At 38.3% G+C, this 19,612-nt stretch overlaps 3 protein-coding genes across 4 annotated transcripts; 2 read left to right on the top strand and 1 right to left on the bottom strand.

Annotated features, from left to right (window-relative positions):
- Positions 1 to 199: 199 nt before the first annotated feature.
- On the bottom strand, positions 200 to 8,386 carry dhcr24 (24-dehydrocholesterol reductase). Its single transcript, XM_020918824.2, has 9 exons — positions 8,039 to 8,386; positions 7,411 to 7,566; positions 6,544 to 6,649; positions 4,647 to 4,765; positions 3,797 to 4,060; positions 3,172 to 3,315; positions 1,486 to 1,683; positions 798 to 976; positions 200 to 708 (listed from the first exon to the last, which is right to left on the bottom strand). The coding sequence occupies exons 1-9, from the start codon at positions 8,267 to 8,269 to the stop codon at positions 555 to 557; spliced, it is 1,551 nt and encodes a 516-aa protein (XP_020774483.1). The 5' UTR covers positions 8,270 to 8,386; the 3' UTR covers positions 200 to 554.
- Positions 8,387 to 9,347: 961 nt separating this feature from the next.
- On the top strand, positions 9,348 to 10,513 carry si:dkeyp-51f12.2 (uncharacterized protein LOC100151460 homolog). The gene is made up of 2 exons (XM_055165122.1): positions 9,348 to 9,747; positions 10,285 to 10,513. Exons 1-2 carry the CDS (start codon positions 9,431 to 9,433, stop codon positions 10,418 to 10,420), a joined length of 453 nt encoding a protein of 150 aa, XP_055021097.1. The 5' UTR covers positions 9,348 to 9,430; the 3' UTR covers positions 10,421 to 10,513.
- Positions 10,514 to 12,333: 1,820 nt separating this feature from the next.
- Positions 12,334 to 17,112, top strand: si:dkeyp-51f12.3 (uncharacterized protein LOC107988041 homolog). Of its 2 annotated transcripts, none has more exons than XM_055164416.1 (3): positions 12,334 to 12,686; positions 12,777 to 13,092; positions 14,744 to 17,112. In XM_055164416.1, exons 2-3 carry the CDS (start codon positions 12,827 to 12,829, stop codon positions 15,063 to 15,065), a joined length of 588 nt encoding a protein of 195 aa, XP_055020391.1. In that variant the 5' UTR covers positions 12,334 to 12,686; positions 12,777 to 12,826; the 3' UTR covers positions 15,066 to 17,112. The 2 variants fall into 2 exon arrangements, with proteins under 2 accessions (XP_055020391.1, XP_055020390.1); XM_055164415.1 differs by having other exon boundaries at positions 12,774 to 13,092.
- The last annotated feature ends 2,500 nt before the right edge of the window (positions 17,113 to 19,612 follow it).

Here is a 19,612-nt window from a genome sequence, read left to right as displayed (position 1 = left end):
ATGGTGTACGCTGGTGTAAACATGGATATGGTTCTATGTGTACACTATATCGTGTATAAAGACACACACACGGTGTACATCATGGATCTGACCATTATATGACATAAGCCTTAGTTTAAATTATAAATCTTGAATATCCTGGTGGCTATAAGTTAACTACAATGCAATACTTAGGCCTTTAAAATAAAGACAAACATACTGCATGAACAGATGTTTTATTAGTCAAATAGTTTATATTAAAAGTGGTTTCTGTATAGATATGAGCCAAAAAAAATATTACGCACCTTATAAAATGATATGGTCTTATAAACCCTCACATTTTAGAGGTTATACATAGACATCTGTATAGGTAGTCCTTATATAAAAATATGAAAGTTACAAATTATATCTTCAAGATATTTACATGTAGAAATGTAGTATTTAGTAGTGTATGTATTAATACAAGAACTAACAATTAATTAAAATGATCAGAAAGTAGACAAATAGGGGCATTAGAGCAAAACTTTGTGATAATTCACACTGACAAGACAACTCTGTGTGTAGTCTGTTTGTGCTTAATGTCGAGCAGTTTTGCAAATTTTGTCGTACACCTCTGGAAAAGCGTCTTTACAGCCCAGCTCCTCTCGAAGCCGATGATACAACTGTCCATCAAACATCTCCCAGAACTCCTCGCGGTCCATGTACACATCTGCATACAACATCTGGAACCTAAACAGGGATGGAGAGGATGATTATTTAGTAAGGCTATGTTTTATTTACATGATGTTGATTTCAGGAATTGTGTTTAAAAGCTTTACCCATGCACATCTCTGACAAACTTCTCCAGCTGTCGTGTGGAGGCTTTGGCTTCAAAATGTTTGACTCTGGGTTCTCCATAAGCTCCAATGTCCACATACAGCTCCTCCTCTTGGTCTTTGGGGTGGACCATGCCTCTGCCCAGTGGCAAAGTAAATGGACATAGCCACAGAGGATAAACCTAAGATTACAGAATTCATTTTTATCATTCTATACATGCAAGTGGAAAGAGTATAGTCCTCTGTAGTTCTGACATTTTTGCATATAAATCCCATTAAGTGTTACCTACTAGAGCTTTTTTTTTAACTACCAGTAAAAATAATGTAATATTAAATCATATTTATATTACTGAACTTAATGAATGTTTATAATATTGAAATTAATTAACTAACTTGCATGAGCATGAGTGAGTTTGGATAGTGCTAAAAAATTTATTGTAAATTCCTTCTTTGTTGCTTTGTCAAATATTAAACTTTGATGTGAGACAATTATGCCAAAAAATGTCTTGAGTGGTGTGTACTAGCATCACATGGCTGTATCCATAGACCACTGCCATAGCCATTAACAATTCAAAACTAAATATTAAAACTTCTGAATGATCAATTGTTCTCAAAACATCATAATATAACATGAAGCTGAAACCCATATATAAACTTAAACTGTCATTTAAGTTTATATAATACTCCTTACATTTATTTCTTGGTGGAAGCATGTGATGGCGTCCTGCAGATGCTTCATGGGCACGAGCATGTCCTGAACCACATGGTGTTGTTCATAAAGCTTACGAATTGTTTCCCCCTGAGTCAACTTCAGCAGCGAGATCTTCGGAGGGACCATCCACCCGAACAGCCAACGAAACACAGGGTTGTTTCCAAAAGGAATAATGTCCTACAAAAATTAACATGTATTTAGTGGAACATACTTGCAAACTCCCATAAATTGTAAATGTGCAATATTTTATATTATCGTATATGTTGTACCACTGCACTATTACAGTCTCTATGAATTTCAATTGATAGCTAGTTCTTTCTTTTCCCACCAGAGGGCTCTGTTTGGTCACTTTGTGGATCTCCAAATTTTTCCCAGACTATCTGAAAGCCTGAAGGAAATAGGTTCCTGTTCAACTAGCGCTATGCATTATTTATTAGAACTTTTTTTTTTTGGAGGCCTAGCTCTATCACTAATGGCTAATGGTGCTTGTACAGTAGCTCACAGTCTCTTTGTAAGCCATACTGCATGTATTCTAAATGTGAATACAGCATTAAAAACATTTGGAAAAGCAGCTGATGAGGCATAATAAAACAATGCAGCACAAGCCAAGAGTCATAACTACTATGTTAAAAAAAATTGCTTGAAGTTACACTTTGTAAATGTTCATGGGGGGCCATAGACTGTATAAAGAAATGGACTAAGAGAGTGTGACATCACCCAGTGCTCGGCTCCAGTCAAATGAAGATTGCGATGTTGGCAGTTATGTGGCGAATTTGGAGCCAGGCTCCATATCAGGAATAGGATTTTTTTTTACAGAAAAAACTGTGAAATAAAAACACCAGGATCATGTAAAGCTGGTTAATATGGACATTTTAAGACCAAAATGACGAAGCTGTGAGTAATTACTGAGAGAGGGGTGCAATATTCCTTTGTAAGTCAATGTGGGCGAGAGTTAGAAGGAGCTGGAAGCGCTTCAAGCTAATTTACTATTTGGAACATGGCAGCTAGTTCGTTGGCTATGTCCACTTATATACAGTCTATGGAGGAATGTCCACCACCTCCTTATCTGGATGGAAGTGTTACAGCTTTACCTAGAATGTTTAAATCAGGGGTGTCCAAACTATGGCCCAGGAGACAAATGCGGACCTCAGATCCTGCTGAACTGGCCCAATAATATAATACACAGTACATGGACAGCAAATTTTAGAATCTCTCTCACTGTAACCTCACTAACATCACATCGCATTGTGATATAGATATAAAATTAGTGTTTCATCTTGTAGAGGTGTTGTGGCTGCATCCAACCTATGTAAACTGCATCTATATGAAAGCCATTCTGTGTTGACTGTCTGCAGCCCTCAAATACAAATTTCTACATGTTTCTATATGTGGTCCTGGATGAAAAAGGTTTGGACATCCCTGGTTTAAATACAGTATGCCATTATACTAATGTCTCCATGGAGGCACTACTAAACCAGGCTCTTTGGAGACCTGCAGGTGGCAGACCTGGTGAGATATCAGAATTCAAATATCATACATTGCCCCAAATACAAAAAAAACATATTAAACCTTCACAGGGCCTCACAAGTCATACAAATGTCAAATGTCCCTTTGTCAGTGCTATCAATGTCACCTAATGTTTTACCTGTTTAATATAAAATGTACCTGTATTTCCCAGAAGATGCTGCGTGTGTGTCTGTGGTAGTAGTGTCTCAGTGGGATGTATTCTACTCCAGAACTGTTTCTTTTCAGGTATCCCTCCACGTGTTTGAAGAACCAGGGTTTGAAGTGCAGCCCAATTCTGTTGATCTGAGAGAGACAAACATATGTCACCCACAACTGTGTGCCAAAAACCTTTTCCCTTAAAATGTCATTATTTTTCTTATGTTAAATTTCTATTACACAAGGGCAAGTTGGAGAAAAGAATGGAGTTGGACGATTAAAATATTAAAATAATATTTTAGCATTTTCTATATATGGCAGAGATATGAATAATTTCCAATAATAGTGAACCAATGAGGCCTGCCAAGCCAACTCATAGATTTCAGGTTTTGAGGGCTTTTCACCATTCAAAAGGTATAATATTACTCATATCCATGAATAGCTAATATGTGTCTGTGCTTACAGTGTTTTTTCTTTATTAGATAATACACCAAATTTCCTTTATTAATTCTTTGATTATAAAGACTTGTCACTAATTTCTCCAACAATATGCAGTAAATATACAGCTTTCGTGCCAATGTTATTTTTTACAAAGATACAAACTGATTACTTTACCAAAACTAATTACCTTATCTGGTTCGGCATGGTCCGTCATGGTTCCTGTCATTATCACAGCTGAATCGATCGAGTACTGGATGCCCTCCACAAATGTGTTTTGTTTGTTTTGGGACGCCTCTGTGAAGTGTTTACAGATGTTGTCCAGGCCCTGCACTGGCTCATAACGCAGCTTCACCCATGATTTAGCAGGAACTATTTTGATTTCAGCTGCAACAAGGAACCCCAGTGTACCACAAGACCAAGGGACCGCATGGAAGAGGTCGGGATTTTCCTCCTGGGATAAGAGAAAAAATGTTTGTTTTTGATTGTTGAATTATTAGTTATTTGATTATTAATTATTAGTGTATTTCTACTGGTTATGTATTTTCTTTTTCTTATTTTATGATTACGCGTACGGTATACAAGACCTGTCATAGCAAGCTATTCTACTGAAGCAATGGCAAGGAAGCTACTGGTAGTAAAGGTGAAATTTTGTTAAAGAAAAGATTGTAGAATTTTATATTTAAGAGATAAGGTCCAAAAGGTTAGATTAAGTTTGGTCAAAATATGGGGTATCCAATAAACAATAAAATGAAACTGACTGATATGGGAGAAATGGAGGATGCAGAGGACAAGGTTAGATAGAAGGACATATTTGTTCCAGTGAAAAACAAGAAAGCGCTATATTCTATGTGATAAGAGGACGATTAGGTTCCTAAGATTAGATCCTGTCCTGCATCATGAGTGCTTCATCAACAAACCCACACATTAGCGGCCTCAAAGCGCTCACCACTCTCTACTTGGAGATGGAGTCCTTTCTCCTTGGAGCATCAATTAAAGAATATTTGACAGACCACAGTGCACTCAGACTCAGTGCTTACCTCAGTGCAGCGGACCAAACTCCCGTCGGCCAACACCAGCTCATAAGCCACACAGATGTGCTGAAACAGGCCATAGATGTGAGAGGACGACTCGATGCCTGTGCCCATTACCAGCCCACCTGAGAGACAAAAAGACAGCAATTATATCAATTTCAACAAATGGTGGAAAATATTTTTAGTTAGAGTTATTTTGCAGTTTTGTCCAGGATTAGTTTACAGTACACTTAAGTATCCTCAAAGTAATGTATAAAGCAAAGTGCAATGTATTCCCAGTAAATATTCAAAGACTGTCTGAGATGAAAAGAATCCACAACAATTTAAAAGGAACTAACATGTTAAAAAAACCCAGATTCAGAACCGAGCATCACTGTGAAAGGAGTTAACTTATGGCATAGTCTTGACAAAGATATAAAAGAATCAAGTACAATGATGGCATTTAAAAAACACATAGAATCTAATGCAATGTGTACATATGAAAAAGGAAACTAAGTTGTTGTGCAAAATAGTGACGATTTCTGTTTGCAATTGATTAATAACTGTGCCTGAATTAAAATGTACTGTTTTGAAATGTTTTAAAGTAACCACCAGTGTTGATGTATTGTCTGGAAAAGGGAAAAGGGGGTAGATAACATAAGAGTACTCTTCTTTCAGCTCCTTTTCATTCATTTGTATATTTGATGTTGTGACACTGTTGATGTCTTTTTATATTATATGAATGAAATAAAATAAAATAAATAAACAAACAAATAAACATAAACACTAAACATCCCGAACCAAATGATGCAATGTACATATTTTACATGTATGCAGTTTTTATGTATCATGAATTTATACAGGTTTACTCTCTTTGAATTCATCTAACTAATCTGACATGGCTGAGCTGCTATCACTGTCACCTCACAACAAAATTATCCTGTGCTTGATTCCTGAACCTATCTGTTGTGACATAAGGCCAATTCTCCACAGAAGAACTCTTGACCAAACCTTACCCAAGATATTTTGGACTCCACATGTTGCCTATTGCTCCTGACAGGTTGACCCAATGATGAAATAAACTTTAAGCTTAACCTTTGCACAAATATACCTTGTTTTCTGCCCAGCTCAATCACCATTTGATAAAAACAGAAAAGGAGAATTGTTTTCTGTTGACATGTACTGTGTGTACCTGTGTGAAAAATGAAGCTCCTGATGGGAAAACATGAGATTGTTTATGCTGCATTTATACCATTAAGAAATCCATTATGAAACCTGATCCACATGGGTTTCCAATGTGGCAGCCATTTCCTCCCAGTTTCATCTTTTGAGCTACGACATCAATCTTCTAACACAATTATAGAAATCACTAAAGGTCCACACAGGATACAGTGACGCGGAGGAAATGCCTAATCTGCATCACAATTATTAGTAAATCTATTTCTATCTAGAGCAACAGATCAACCCCTGTTCGTGATTTCCTATAAAATAATTATCTAAAGACACTCAAGGGACTGAGAAATAATGTTTTACACTTTTGTAGTTCAGTATCTGATAATACAGAATGTTTCCGCACATGTGCACGGTTATCCACGGGTTTCAGACTGATGAAAAATTAGAACAACAACAACAGACAATTTAAAACAAAATATTATCACATTTTGAATGGTGAAAAGTCTGACAATTGTTATCTATAACAGGATTCAGAAACCCATGAGTGGGATATATTGTATTTTTAATAGGATGTGTGTTTATTTTTCATGTAATGTTTTTCATTTTAAGCTAGCTCTGTTTTAAATCTGTTGTAAAACCAGGTAAACAAACACTCCTGCCTGTCCAAAAAAAAACAACAAAAAACATATTATATATACACAGCAGATACAGACACATATATTCTCTGTGTGGGTGTTGCCAAGTCTCATACCAACAGTGAGGTCATCAAGTTCAGGCACCACTGGAAGAGTCCAGCCTATTGAGTTGAGGAGAGCAGACACCTGTCCCATGTTGGCCAGAGGTTCCACTCGCACCACCTAGAACAATAACAGCATTACAGTTAAAATTAAACTATGAGCACTCTGATGCAAAGTAATATGAAAGGCTGTGTAATCATGTGACAAATTCATGATTAGGGATGCACCATTATCGTTACTGGTATTGAATCCATGAAACTTTGCTGGATCAGATATCCGCTCCAAAATATCTGTTCTGCCAATATCATGTTTGGGTTTATAAATCCATGTAATAAGACTATTCATTGGTCGTAGTTGGTTTAGAAAGTCTCATAATGTTTGAGCTTTTAATGGAAAGTAATAACAGCTACATAACACATGTTGTCAAACAATATTTTTAGTCCCTGCACTGGTTTCGGTTGATTTTGGGTTATCAGAATTGGTTTCAGAACTGAAAAAGCCATATCGGAGTAGCCATTTTGACAACTTTGCTCCATTAAAAATGTATTTTTTGTTAATTGCTTTGGCAACAGTGCTAATGTTTTATTATTCTGAAAGCAATGGACACAATGATGTTTAGTAGGCCTACTTATTTTTAAAAAAAAAGTGTTTACACACTCATTCATGGGGACGTGCTGCCTTTAGAGGACAGAAAGCAGGTCCCAATGACGTAAAATCTTTATTATTAGATCAACAGCATGGTTTTAAGTTAACGTATGGGTTAAAATAGATTATGGTTAGGATTTAGGTTATAGTTAGGAAAGTATCAATATAGTATAAGGCCAAGATCATTCACAAGGAAATGCATGGAAGGCAAAAGCATGGAACCCAACATGTGTTACCTGTCTGTGTGTGTCCACCTCCAGGATGTCCATCATGTTGATCATGATGTTCTTATGTGTTTTCTTGTACTTTCCAACTCGCAGGGACACTGTGAGCCAGCCAGGCCGACCTGTGCACATGAACTTTTTACCCCCATCTTTTCTCCACTCACGAACCTGAAAAAGTGAAGTTACCTAGTTAGTTAGTGCAGTAACATGCAAGCACACTACACATTCAAATTATATATTGTGGTGCTATCCTGTACACTTGTATTGTCTGTATTTTATTAAGAGATGTCAAAAAATGTCTTTCTTATCATACTGTGTGTGCTTTGCAGGTTATGTCTCTCTCTTCATGTGATAGAAACTTTTTTTTAAGAAAAAACTAGACTCAATAGTTATAATGGAAGTAGCAGACTTGCAAAGATGTACTGAACATGTCTTATGCAATAACAGGAGCAGAGCCGATGCAGCATGCTACCATGAAATAGACTTGATCTCCAACATTCATAATTGGCTATTACTGGTGCTGGTAATAACAAAGTCATACAGTTAGTTAATACATTTATATTACCAATTCCCACAATACACTGCCCTTGAATGCATGCAATTCTAAAAGCACAACTCACACAGAGAGGAAAATACTCACCTGACGTTGAATGTCTCGCACGCGCTGATCGTGAAGTTTTGGGGCAGAACACATTTTGAAGATGATCCATGCGCGCACATAATAATACACATCAAATATAACGGAGAGGGGTAGGAGAAACAAACAGACAAATATCCAGCGCTGGTGCACGATCACGTACTCTACACCTTTGATTTTGATCCACACTAGAAAAAGGACAACCAAACCACCTAAATAAAAAAGCGAATCCATCTTTTGAAGCGTCTGTAGTCCGAAAGGCCATCAGATTTTAAGTGACATTTGGTGGAGTGGGTTCTTGAACTCTGTATCGATTATCATAGAAGCCGTGGCTACTATAGGTGTGCTGAGCGCTGTGGTCACTTCATCCCGCCTTACTGCATAGTCATTGGCTCTTGTTCGCAGATAGGCGGGCACATACGTCTATCCAGTTCGCCCATAGGCCCAAAATGTGGCTATCTTCATTTCTGGAGCAATAGTGTCAATGAACTTGAACCAATAAGGAAGCAGTAACACAGTCACACCATGCATCTGGGCTACTACAAGTAAGTTAGTGGTGGTTACAACACCGAAGTATTATTAGCATGAAATAGATTTTTCTCAATTGTTAATCAGTTGACAGACATGCCTGACTTGGTTGCAAAACATAAAACTAAATTTTCTTTCAAACCAAATATATATCCAAAGTAACCCTATTCTCTCTGTGTAACAGGATTAGCAGCACGAAAAGTAGTCTTTGCATAAGTCCGGGGAACATTGGTTTCCGTGCTTAGAGCATGGCACAATGTTAACCATAGTAAAATTATGAGTGTGGTTCTTATTTTCTATCTGTAAACCTCACAGAGCCAACTGGAAACTTTGACTTATGACTTATGAGCTAGTTTTGGTATCATTTTTGACACGTGTGTTTTTGCACTGAATTAAATTATGGTACTTTTTTTTTTTTTTTTACTTTTTCCATTTTTTACTTTTTCTGATGTCCCTTTTCCCGTTCAACTTGAAGCCCTCGCGCACGAGCGCGCACACGCGCAGGGCTAAAGTGGTCCCCTTCAGACACATTAGACAGAGGGAGGGTGGGGCGCCAGTAAAGATTTCTTAATGTGCTCTCCGTCCTCTCGTCCATCTGCTGATGATACACACTCAGCTATCCGCCTGGCTACTCCCTCTGCCGAGGTGTATTCTCAATATTTTGACTTATTGGAAACGGGGACTTCAAAATGGGTCTTTGGATTATATCGACAGTTTTATGCAAATGCAACACTTCTGACTACAAACAATTTAGGAATATTATCCTATAACGGGATTTCTGCAACTTTGGAGCGGCGCGTCATTACGCATGGATGAGGTTCTCAATGGGACACTCTTAGGTTTCTAAAACTCCTCTCCTCCGGTAAGATGCCCTCTTTGCACCACGGAGCGATCTTCATCGGAGCGTTCCTTATCGTGACCGGGGGCTCCACCGCCTTTTTGACCTCATACCAGAGCCGGTTGCAGGCTTTCTCTCTGTGCTGTGTGGTGCTGGGGGTCGTCATGCTCATCCTGGGGCTTTTCTGGGCTATGAACAGTAAAACGACCACGAACTACAACCATCAAGAATTTGACCCGGAGTGCCCTCACTATCCCTATAACGAGTACCCCAACTTCAGCAGCCACGCGCTCTTCTCTCCTCCGGGCCGCCGCTTTGTAGAGTCACAGTCAGCCTTTCTGCCAAGGTGAGAGTTCTTATTATAGCCTTTTATATTTACTCATGATGGTCATCTTAGCTTATTTAATATACAGGATTTTTTTTTTTTAAAGAAACTGTAAAGTGTTTTTTTTTATATTCTATCTGGATAAATTGTCGCATGGATACACATCATAAATAAAATTGCCTGTTAGGTGGTTTGCTACTAAGTTAGATAAACAAAATGGTAATAATAATCTGATCGAATGGATGATCATCTTGTTTTACGTGGCCACTGTTTTGCACTGGTAATATAATTTTTTTATGGACTGGTAATAATTATTGTAATATATGGCTAAATATAAGTTATTACTACCAAGTTCTATCTAAATTATGCATATGACTGGACATAGATGATGTACTGAGGCAGACTACAAGAGTATAATCTTGTACAATCTGTGGGCATTATGCATCTACAATTGAAACTTGACTCTGGTGCTATCAAATCGCTAAAACCACAGACACAAATCAATGTATGTTTGGACGATGTTGTACTTACAATAAAATGTGATCGTATTTTTAACAGGACCAATGAGCGTCACAGATGTGGAGCTCATAGGGAGGATTTCGACTACCCTCCAATGGACCAGGGTGGCTTCAGTCCCACACCCAACCCCCCCCGCCTTGGCTGGGACCTCCACCTCCATATGAAGTGGCTATAAAGACCACATGTAGCTCCACTCACCTGCGGAGGGCATACTCTGACACACACCTGGCCTCAGAACCACTGTTTGGACAATCCAGGGAGATCAGCTTTGAGGTGTAAAGTTTCACACTTGATCCAAAAAAGAATTAACTGAAAAAGAGACATATACTTGTAAACGCATGCAAGATGTGATGGAGATACTGTGCAAAGTGGCCTATAAGAAACAGAATAAAAAAGACAATTGAGTTACAAAAGTCTGGCCATAATGAGACAAAGTGCACTAAGAGGTCCATTTAAGGGTTTTCAAACTTAAGTTTTGTCCAAATGGTGCGAGAAAAAGCACAATGGTACCTAACATTAAGCAAAAAAGCTTGCAACAAACCGTTAACTATCATTAATCATTACGTTCTTAGTAATGGAACATTAACTTATCACATTGGATTGCATATAGGACATTCTTTGAGACTTTACATTACATTTAAGAAGAAAGGGTCTATGATTATTGTTTATAAATCCAGCCTGTCACTACCAAGTTTGCCTTTTCATCCCTTTTGTATTATGATGTTTTGCACTATACAATCTTTGTACCACAGTTTAACTGACAGAACATTTTGGTTTTAGTAATTAAGGTACTGCAACTTCTTCAATAGTCCACATATATGCATGTATGAATTGCTAACCCTAAACTACCCTGAGTGAATGAATCTGAATGTGTCTCTCAGTGTGCATTTTAAAACTAAAGGCCCATAGCTGTTGGTCGGCTCCAATTACAACCCCTAATGACAATCAGAAAAACATGAATGAAAATGCATGAAACACAAAAGGAAAATAAAGAACCTGCATTTATGTGGCAAAATTATCACAATATAAGGCAGATTTGGTTTCAGTATAGGTAAAGTGATGTGTTTAAAACAGGTCCCTTACTATGAGAAGCTCGCACACATGTTGAGGGTAAAGGATGGATGACTCACCCGACCAAATGATTTTTCCACTGTTCATCAGAGCAGCATGAGTTGTGTAAAATTTTGCACTCTTTCAAAGCACACAAGCCTTACACATATTTTTATATATCAGAATAAAACTGTTCAGAATACTACAAGACTGTAGCTTTAGAGAGAGTATGTGCATTACGGTTACCCCTGACTTTCCGATGAAGGAGGATATTGATTTTGTGATAAAAAGGAGTCCCTGCTTGCCTTTGGGACCTCTGTAACAGGACGCCCCAGCTCAGAGGATCACCACTGAAGCACTATTAAAAGGTGAGATGGCACTCAGGCACATTTCTGTTGCTCTACAGATTTAGACACAAATACAGGATGATTATGCATGCTTATGAATCCTCGTTAGCTCTAAACCTTTACCTCTTTGCATGGGTGAACTTGTCATTAATAAATCATAGATGTGATCTCCCATATCCCTTTGTTGCAAGATATCTTCTTTGATTTCTTTTGGGGTGTAGGGTGCCTATTAAAACTCAAAATTAATTGTCTCTATTTTATTAAATGTAGCCTACTTTTGCCATTCTCTTACCATTTTAAATACACATTAAATTTATGCCATACCTGTCATGGACTTTTTTTTTTAAATAAAAGTAACAAATAATTATAATTCTCTGCAAGGAGCCATACATACCTAGAGGCCTATACATATAAGCCTTTAAGATTGCTTTTATAGCCTAGTTGTAATTTTCACTTCAAGATTCCTCATTCTTGGCTAAATCTAATTCATCTGGACTTGGGATCTCTGCTTTGAGCTAATGCCTTTTCTTGGCATTTTCTCATGCCAAGCTCAATACAGCTCCAAAGAAGACACAGAACTTCTTTTTGTAAGTAGTTTGTCCCTATACAGATTTTAGTTCTTCTCTCTGCCCCGCCTCTCCTCCATTTAAATCCCCTCTCGCCAAAATCACTTCCTCACTCCTCGCGCGCACAACTGCCACCTCTGCACCACCGCTGTTGCCATTCCTGCTGTGGACAACCCGAGTCTATCCCCGACCCAGCCCACCGCGAGAAAGCTCTCTCTGCTCATTTACGCCGCTCTTCTAACAGCTCCACCACCGGATATAGGTTATGCGCAGAGCGAAAACCGAGCAACAGGAGACAAGACAACGACAATGAGGCTAGGAATATTGGCACCGTTGCCTTGGTGTGGACACGCACGGGCTTGGCTGATGTTTTGGCAAGCGTTTTACGCGGTTAAAAGAAGGAAGTAGCCCGAAAAACTATCAGGAGAAGGAGATATGGTTAGGACGGCAAACGGGATGTCGGTCCACGCATCCTAAGGTAACTCAGGGTGGTATGTCATTGTGATGTGAGATCCAGACAGTTTCAACCTTATTGTCGCTTTGCTTCTTGTTTGTTCCTTTCTAGCAGATTGGCTGCTGTTGGAAGAGAGCTTGCCCAAGAAGCGCAGAGGTCCCATAATGCCTATCCCCCAGGGCGCGCTCGTTGGCCTCGGGCTGGTGCTGACAACAGTGGGGGTGGTCGTAACTATCATTTTGGGTTTGACTGGACCAGTTCCCATGTTCGGGCTTGGGATGTGTTTATCAATGGGAGGTGTTGGGATCTTAGGGGTGAGTATCTGCAGAGCCATGAAGAAGCACCTGGTTCCGGGCGTACCGGGACACTTTCTCCTGCACCCGCGGACTGGTACACGCTTCAGCCCTCAACAGGGTTTGGCCATACAAAGGTAGAGTTCAGTCTTTCAGAAAAATAACATTTCTTTATACTTAGCTTTGCAGTTCTGGGGTGTGTCCAGGAAATAACATCACCGTGTGTGTGTGTGTGTTTAATTTGCGGTACTAGTTTTAACCCAGATGCTTTCTAGAGGCAAATGATTAAAATAAATGCACAACCCTGACAGTTGCTTCCAAATTACTACACTTAAGCAAATTATGCCTAATATGTTATAGCAATCTAATTACTATTGGCTATACATTGTTTTTTGGCTCTCAGTTATTAAAATCTACAGTGCCCTTAGGCATTATGTTGCGACAGCTGCCCTGGGGCAGGTAAAGAGAAATGTGGCAGCCTATCTGTGCCACTGTCCTGGCTAATTTCCATTTGTGATGATGGTCAGCTTCCCATGTATTTGACTACAAGCTGTTGCTACAGAGCCATCAGTACCTCTACTGAGATTTATGCCACATACGTAAACAATGTGTGCTTCCGTTGTGTTTAATAATCTAAATAAAACAAAGAGACAAACTCCAGACCGTACCATCTCTGCAGACCAGCTGACAAATGTCTGAGCTGTTTGCATGTACGTCATTCAAAGCTTGTTCTGCTCTGACAATAAGCAGGAACTCACTCTAATAATTATGATTTGACTTGAGAAAAAAAGAGATTTAGTGATAAAGCATAGGTCATAGTTTGCATAAAGGTACATGGGTTTACACTGTTATTGTATGGCGTAATCTATGATAGAAGTAACATTTCAACAAGACAGACTCTGCTTCTCATCCAGAGCTGTAAAACACAGACCAGAGACAGAGTTTCCATTATCTGAGACTTTTCTAACTCCACACAACTCATTTAAACAAAGCATTACCTAATATCATTTTTGTGCAGTTTCTTGTGTGGCAACCAGTACATTGCCATTATATAAGTTTAAGGTATTCTTAACTAGCCCCACTTTTTCTCCTATGGCTACATTTCATCCACAATTCATTTTCAGTGACATAAGATAGATATGCAACCTGAATAACTTTCTAAGAACAACCTTTTGGAGGATTTTGTTAATGCTTGTTTGCCTATGACTACTAATTTTACTAAAACACAGTTACATTCATTATATTCAAAAAAAAAAAAAGCCTATTTTTATTTATTTATTTATTTATTTAATTTTACTTCCTGGTTGAAAATCCTGACCTGACACTAGGGAATTATACAACTGTTGCCTAGCAACCATGTATACACTGGGCCAAAACTCCTCTAATGTGCATAGAAATTATTTTTTGACCAAAAAACAAAAACAACAAAAACAACAACAACAAAAAAACACATTTACCTTGCTGAATAAAAAAAGAAAAAGATTTTTGCATGTAAATTGTGTTATGTCTCTAGCGCAAACATAGAATTCTCTACTTCCTGTAATTTTCAACATATTTTTTTACTTTTCTTCACAAATTATATATAAAATTATAATTTATATTTACAACAGGTATTATCCCACCAAATATAGTCAAAATTTGAGGATCATATGCACTTTAAGTTTAGGAAAAGAATAAAATGAAATAAAAATAAAATCTTAAACACAGGCTAACTCCAAAGAGAAAGGCTGGACTTATTTGATGTTATCTTTAAATTGTTATCTTAAGCTCTGCATTTTTCTTCTACAGGAGGCTGGACCGTATCCGGAGAGAAATGTCATCAGATTCGGTCACCAGGGGACCTGAACTTGACCCCCCGGCCCCCTCCACTCCTCCACCCTGGACCATGGAACCACCACCCTCATACGACACTGTGATGAAGATCCAGGAGCAGAGGCAGGAGCAGAGGCAGGAGCAGGGCCAGGAGGAGATATGGAGGAACAATGAGGAGGAGAGCTGGAGAGACAACCAAGAGGAGAGCTGTGCATACAGAGAGGTGGAGAGAGAGGAGGGGCATAGTGAACAGTTAAATGACTGCAGTACTGTCACAGAGGACTCCAATCAGTGTTAGTGCCTTTGCCTGTGCCAGCAATGGACTCAAAGTGCTGACAGAATGAGAGGAATAGTTTATTACAGTATTTTGTAAAAGTGGTTACATCTGATGCATTTGAAATGGCCTTGTCACTTGTCTGTGGTAGTCTATGCAGGTATGGAGAAGCAGACAGGTTTAGTAAACTTTTGGTAGCCTTTTAAGGTTAATGTAAGCATCTTTCACCAATGAAGAAGGTTGTGTTAATCCATGGGTCTCCAAAATTTTGCATACAGTGAGCTACCTTTACAAAATGAAAATGCTGGAGAGCTACTCATTTTAGCGGTTGCAAGAAATTAATTTGATATACAAAGGCAAGCATTAGATGTACAATTGGATGCCTATAAACATTAAACTATTGTCCATTTATTGGTGTATAAAGTTCAAAGTAACACATTTACAGTGGTAATTAATTAAATTTGAGTTATTTAGTTCAATTTGTATAATTCAGAGGTCCTTTGGTGAGCTACTCTGAAGGGGTTGGAGAGCTACTGGTAGCTGCTGAGCTATAGGTTGGAGACCCCTGTGTTAAATCACATTACATAATTGTGGCATTTTACCTTCTGTCTCAGGAACACCTCCCGTTCTCTGCAGTAATTTGAAACAATATTTTGTATAGAAGTCCTTTCTGTTGCAAAACTCCCATGTATTTGAGCTTGAAACTGGTGCGGCAAGTTCACAGTTTGTAACAGTCACATCACACACTGGTTTTTCCCACCTTTATGCTAGAATACTTTTATTTAAGATTTGCATTGTCAGCTATGTGATTTATCTTACTTGTTCTCCAAACATAAGGTGTCCTGATGAAAAGAAATGCAGGGAATACATTTTACATACAAACATTATCTGATATGCTATAGACTTTCACAAAATGCTGAACTGTCGCCAAGAATATTCCTCATCAAAGCAGAAGATGAAGCACTGACTGCATGTGCATCCCTGGAGCCGTGGCCTCACATTATTTGGTGATTAATAGTGAAAAAGATTGAATTAATCACATGAAGTTTCACTGCTCATGAATCGTTTACAGAACTTTTTAAAGGACTTTGCAGAGTTTACTATTTATGTGACCTACTACTGCAGCTTCAAAGTATTTGTATCTTTGTATCAGCACTATTGCCTGCTCTGCCTTTGCACATATTGATTACATACTCAGTGCCTTAACAGCTGAAAGCTAGAGTGTTATTGTTTAGCTTAAAGATGTCATTACATTTATTTAAGGGGGAAAGTGGTCAAACTGCAGTTATGACTCTACAGTAGGCCTGTCACGATAATCCATTTTGAAGTGCTGAATTGCTGAATAAAATATAAACTATAAATAATATTGAAACTATTTTATGCCACTGACACAATTATCTTAAAGTAGAATTATTCCCCAAAAACTTCTTAATATATTAATGGTTAAAACACAAACTGCAGTAAATAAACAGCAGAATGCAGCACATGAGTTATTCATTCAACCTTCTACAGCTCAAATCTAATCATAGAATAGGAAAAATAATAAAAAGTTCCCTGTGCTAGTACTAAGCAAAAGTCCCCACTATAAATATTGACCTTCAAAAAGTATTGTTCCATTTAACATCTATGGAATGATCGTGACAGGCCTACTTCATGGTGCTCATAGTGAATGAATGTAGGAGAAGAGTGGTATGTTTGCCCCTCTCAGTAGCATGTGCCCACAAATCCGAAGGTTGCCAGTTAGATCCCAGCTCTGACCAGCACATTGTTGTTGTGTCCTTGAGCAATGAATGGGGAAAGATTGAAAATGCAATGTAAAGTGCTTTGAGTTTTAAAAGGTGTTATATGAATCCAAGGCATTATTGCTATAATTATTATTGTTATCTGTATCGTGAATAATTAACTTGTCAGCCAATCTATGTCTTGAAGTGGCCCATAGTTACAGCATTTTCAATTACATTGAATGAAGTTTAAATGTATTTTGCATGCCAGCCTTCTTGTATGTGTGACCTATCAGTATTTTTATGTAATGTATTGTATTTAAATTTTCACCACACCAAACTACTATTATAAAGCACTACTGTTTCAAAGCTGAGTTGTTAACTTTCCTTCCCTCTGCCAGCAGCAAAGTGACCTTGTTAGTCGCACACACCTGCAATTTTATACCTGAGCACACTGTCTGCAGGCTGTAATGGGCAGCAGACTGGAACCCTGTCTCCTCCCTCACCTTCAAACTTGCCTCACACAATCACCTCTGGGCCACAAGTACCGGTATTTGAGTTTCAGGTTTACTATAAGCTGTGTGTGGAGTGATGGCTGAAGGGAAACCATACCGGTATGGACTGATGGTAGCAGGACTGGCCGTGATAGCTGTGGGCCTCTTCATCATGGTGGAGGAAAAACCACTCATCTATGGGACCATGTGTGCACTGGGGGGTCTAATGCTGTGTGCTGGGACCGTTTGGAGCTTCTGTCAGTGCTACCCCAAGGTACAGTGGAAACAGGCTGGAGACAATTACAGGGGCACTTCTAAAATGTTGAAACTGAGTCAGGAGTGAGGTAATCTGGTGTGGAAAAAGAACTCCAGATATGTACTTGAGTAAAAGTATTTATTGAGTCAGCAAATAAATATATCAAAATATGTTTAATTTTTATTTTATTTTATTTTAAGTGCAATGTTTAAATAAAAGTAGAACATTCACTTTTGCTTATCAACCACACAATCACACTACAAAAAGGGCTTGTAATTTTGTCATCCCCTACATGGAAATAAGAATTCACACAACAAAGTTTAAAGATGTATTGCCATGTCACCTATAATACTATAATATAATTAGATGTATATGTTCTTCTACTTTAAAATGCTGCATATACCTTTCAAATGTTTTGTTGTTGCAGGTCATTTTGGTTTCTGTCCCAGAGAAAAGCCCAGAGGAAGTAGTATGTATCTCAGACAATCAGGAAAGGTATTATCACACACACACTCTGGTGAGCTAAATGGGAGCATGGGCCTTAATGACCCCTATGGTCTGTCTGTGGATGTCAGGATGCTCATCAACTCCCAGTGGGCGAACATGGAGACAGTAGAAATACGTCTAATCTAATCTAGATCATTTACAAGAAAATAAACAGTGTGACATCAATTGGGTCTCAAGAAGAAGGTTTGGAAGAGAGCAGAAAAATAATAAACGCTACTTTTGAAGCAGAATGTACAGTGCAGTAGAACTTCTGTTTCAGCTATTCGTTCCATTTGATATTTTCAACAGAAAAATGTAGGAATTATAGATTTGGTTTCAGGACTTGTCCCAGGTCTTTATGCTATAGGTGTGCCAATGAGCCAAACTTGGCCCTCCAGATGGTCTAATTTGGCTCGCGACGGGGTTCTGAGATTCTAAGAATAATTTTCATTCAGTCAACCCTGTTAATTTTCAATATTTAGTTAAATGAATCATACATTTCTTTGCAGGAGAAAAATTGTATGTGCAAACTGTCATCAGGTTTGGCCCTCGACCCTCAAATGCATATTCATTTTGGCCAAGGAAAAATAAATATACAGATGTATATATACATTTGTATAATTATGCATTATTTGACACCAGTCTCTTTGTATTGTTGCTACTTATTTTGAATGTATTATTTCCATTTATATTTTCTTTCTTTGTTATTATTTATTGTGATGTGTGAGCTAATGTTTCCAAATAATTTTCCCTTGTGGCTCAATCAAGTTTGAATCTAAGTCTAAAAAGTTTGGGCAACCTTGCAATAGAGTAACAATAATGGTTTCTGGACTTTAATCAAGTCTAACCTTGGCAACTGCATTGAAAAGCAGAAGCGATAGGGGAAAAAATTGTCCATTCATAATTTCAGTAGCCGTTGTTCTCCGAATAAAGAAGAGATAACAACATGCAACCTCAGCACAAAGAATAATGGAAAAACGAGACTAGACTAGACTACTGATTTGCTCTCCTTTTTTATTTCAGTCTTGCTGAGCCTCTGCCAGTATTTTTTGGACACAAGTGTGAAAGCAGCGGACATCACCTCCACAGTCACAGCTGTCCTACTCTGTACCCGGCCTGACGGAAAACGCACACCAGAGGGCGCCAATTCCTTTTTACTTGCTCAGAGGCTCTTGGACTAGCTTGTTCCACATTTGTTTTACATGTGATGCAATGTTTCTCCACTAGATAGCACTGTTTGTCATTTGCAAAAGAAAACTTGGACCACGTGAAGTTGAACGTGTTTTCCATCCCTGCACACAGACGCCATCAGTCAAATACTAGCGTGCATTTGCAAATATTAGTTAATTATTGTGCGTTATGGGCTGTTTGTGCCCAAGTTCTAAGTGTAACATTTTAAAAGGGGTGATTTGTTACTGAATGTTGGTTGTGGAAATAAGGAAACTGCGGGTCTGGCACTGGTAATAAATAAATTCCTTAGCTAAATTTAAATAACTTTAAAGAAATATGTTTGGAACATGTTGAAACAACACAAACATGTTGACTATAAACGGGGATATGGGCATTTTCTGAGGAATCGTTTACCAATAACCGCGCGTAATGACGCACGGTAAT

The sequence above is a fragment of the Boleophthalmus pectinirostris genome, unplaced genomic scaffold (assembly GCF_026225935.1).
Source record: "Boleophthalmus pectinirostris isolate CB_2022bp ecotype Guang Dong unplaced genomic scaffold, ASM2622593v1 HiC_scaffold_7, whole genome shotgun sequence".
NCBI lineage: Eukaryota > Metazoa > Chordata > Actinopteri > Gobiiformes > Gobiidae > Boleophthalmus > Boleophthalmus pectinirostris.
The sequence above is the reverse complement of the archived record's forward strand: the minus strand, read 5'-3'. Positions and strand labels throughout refer to the sequence as shown.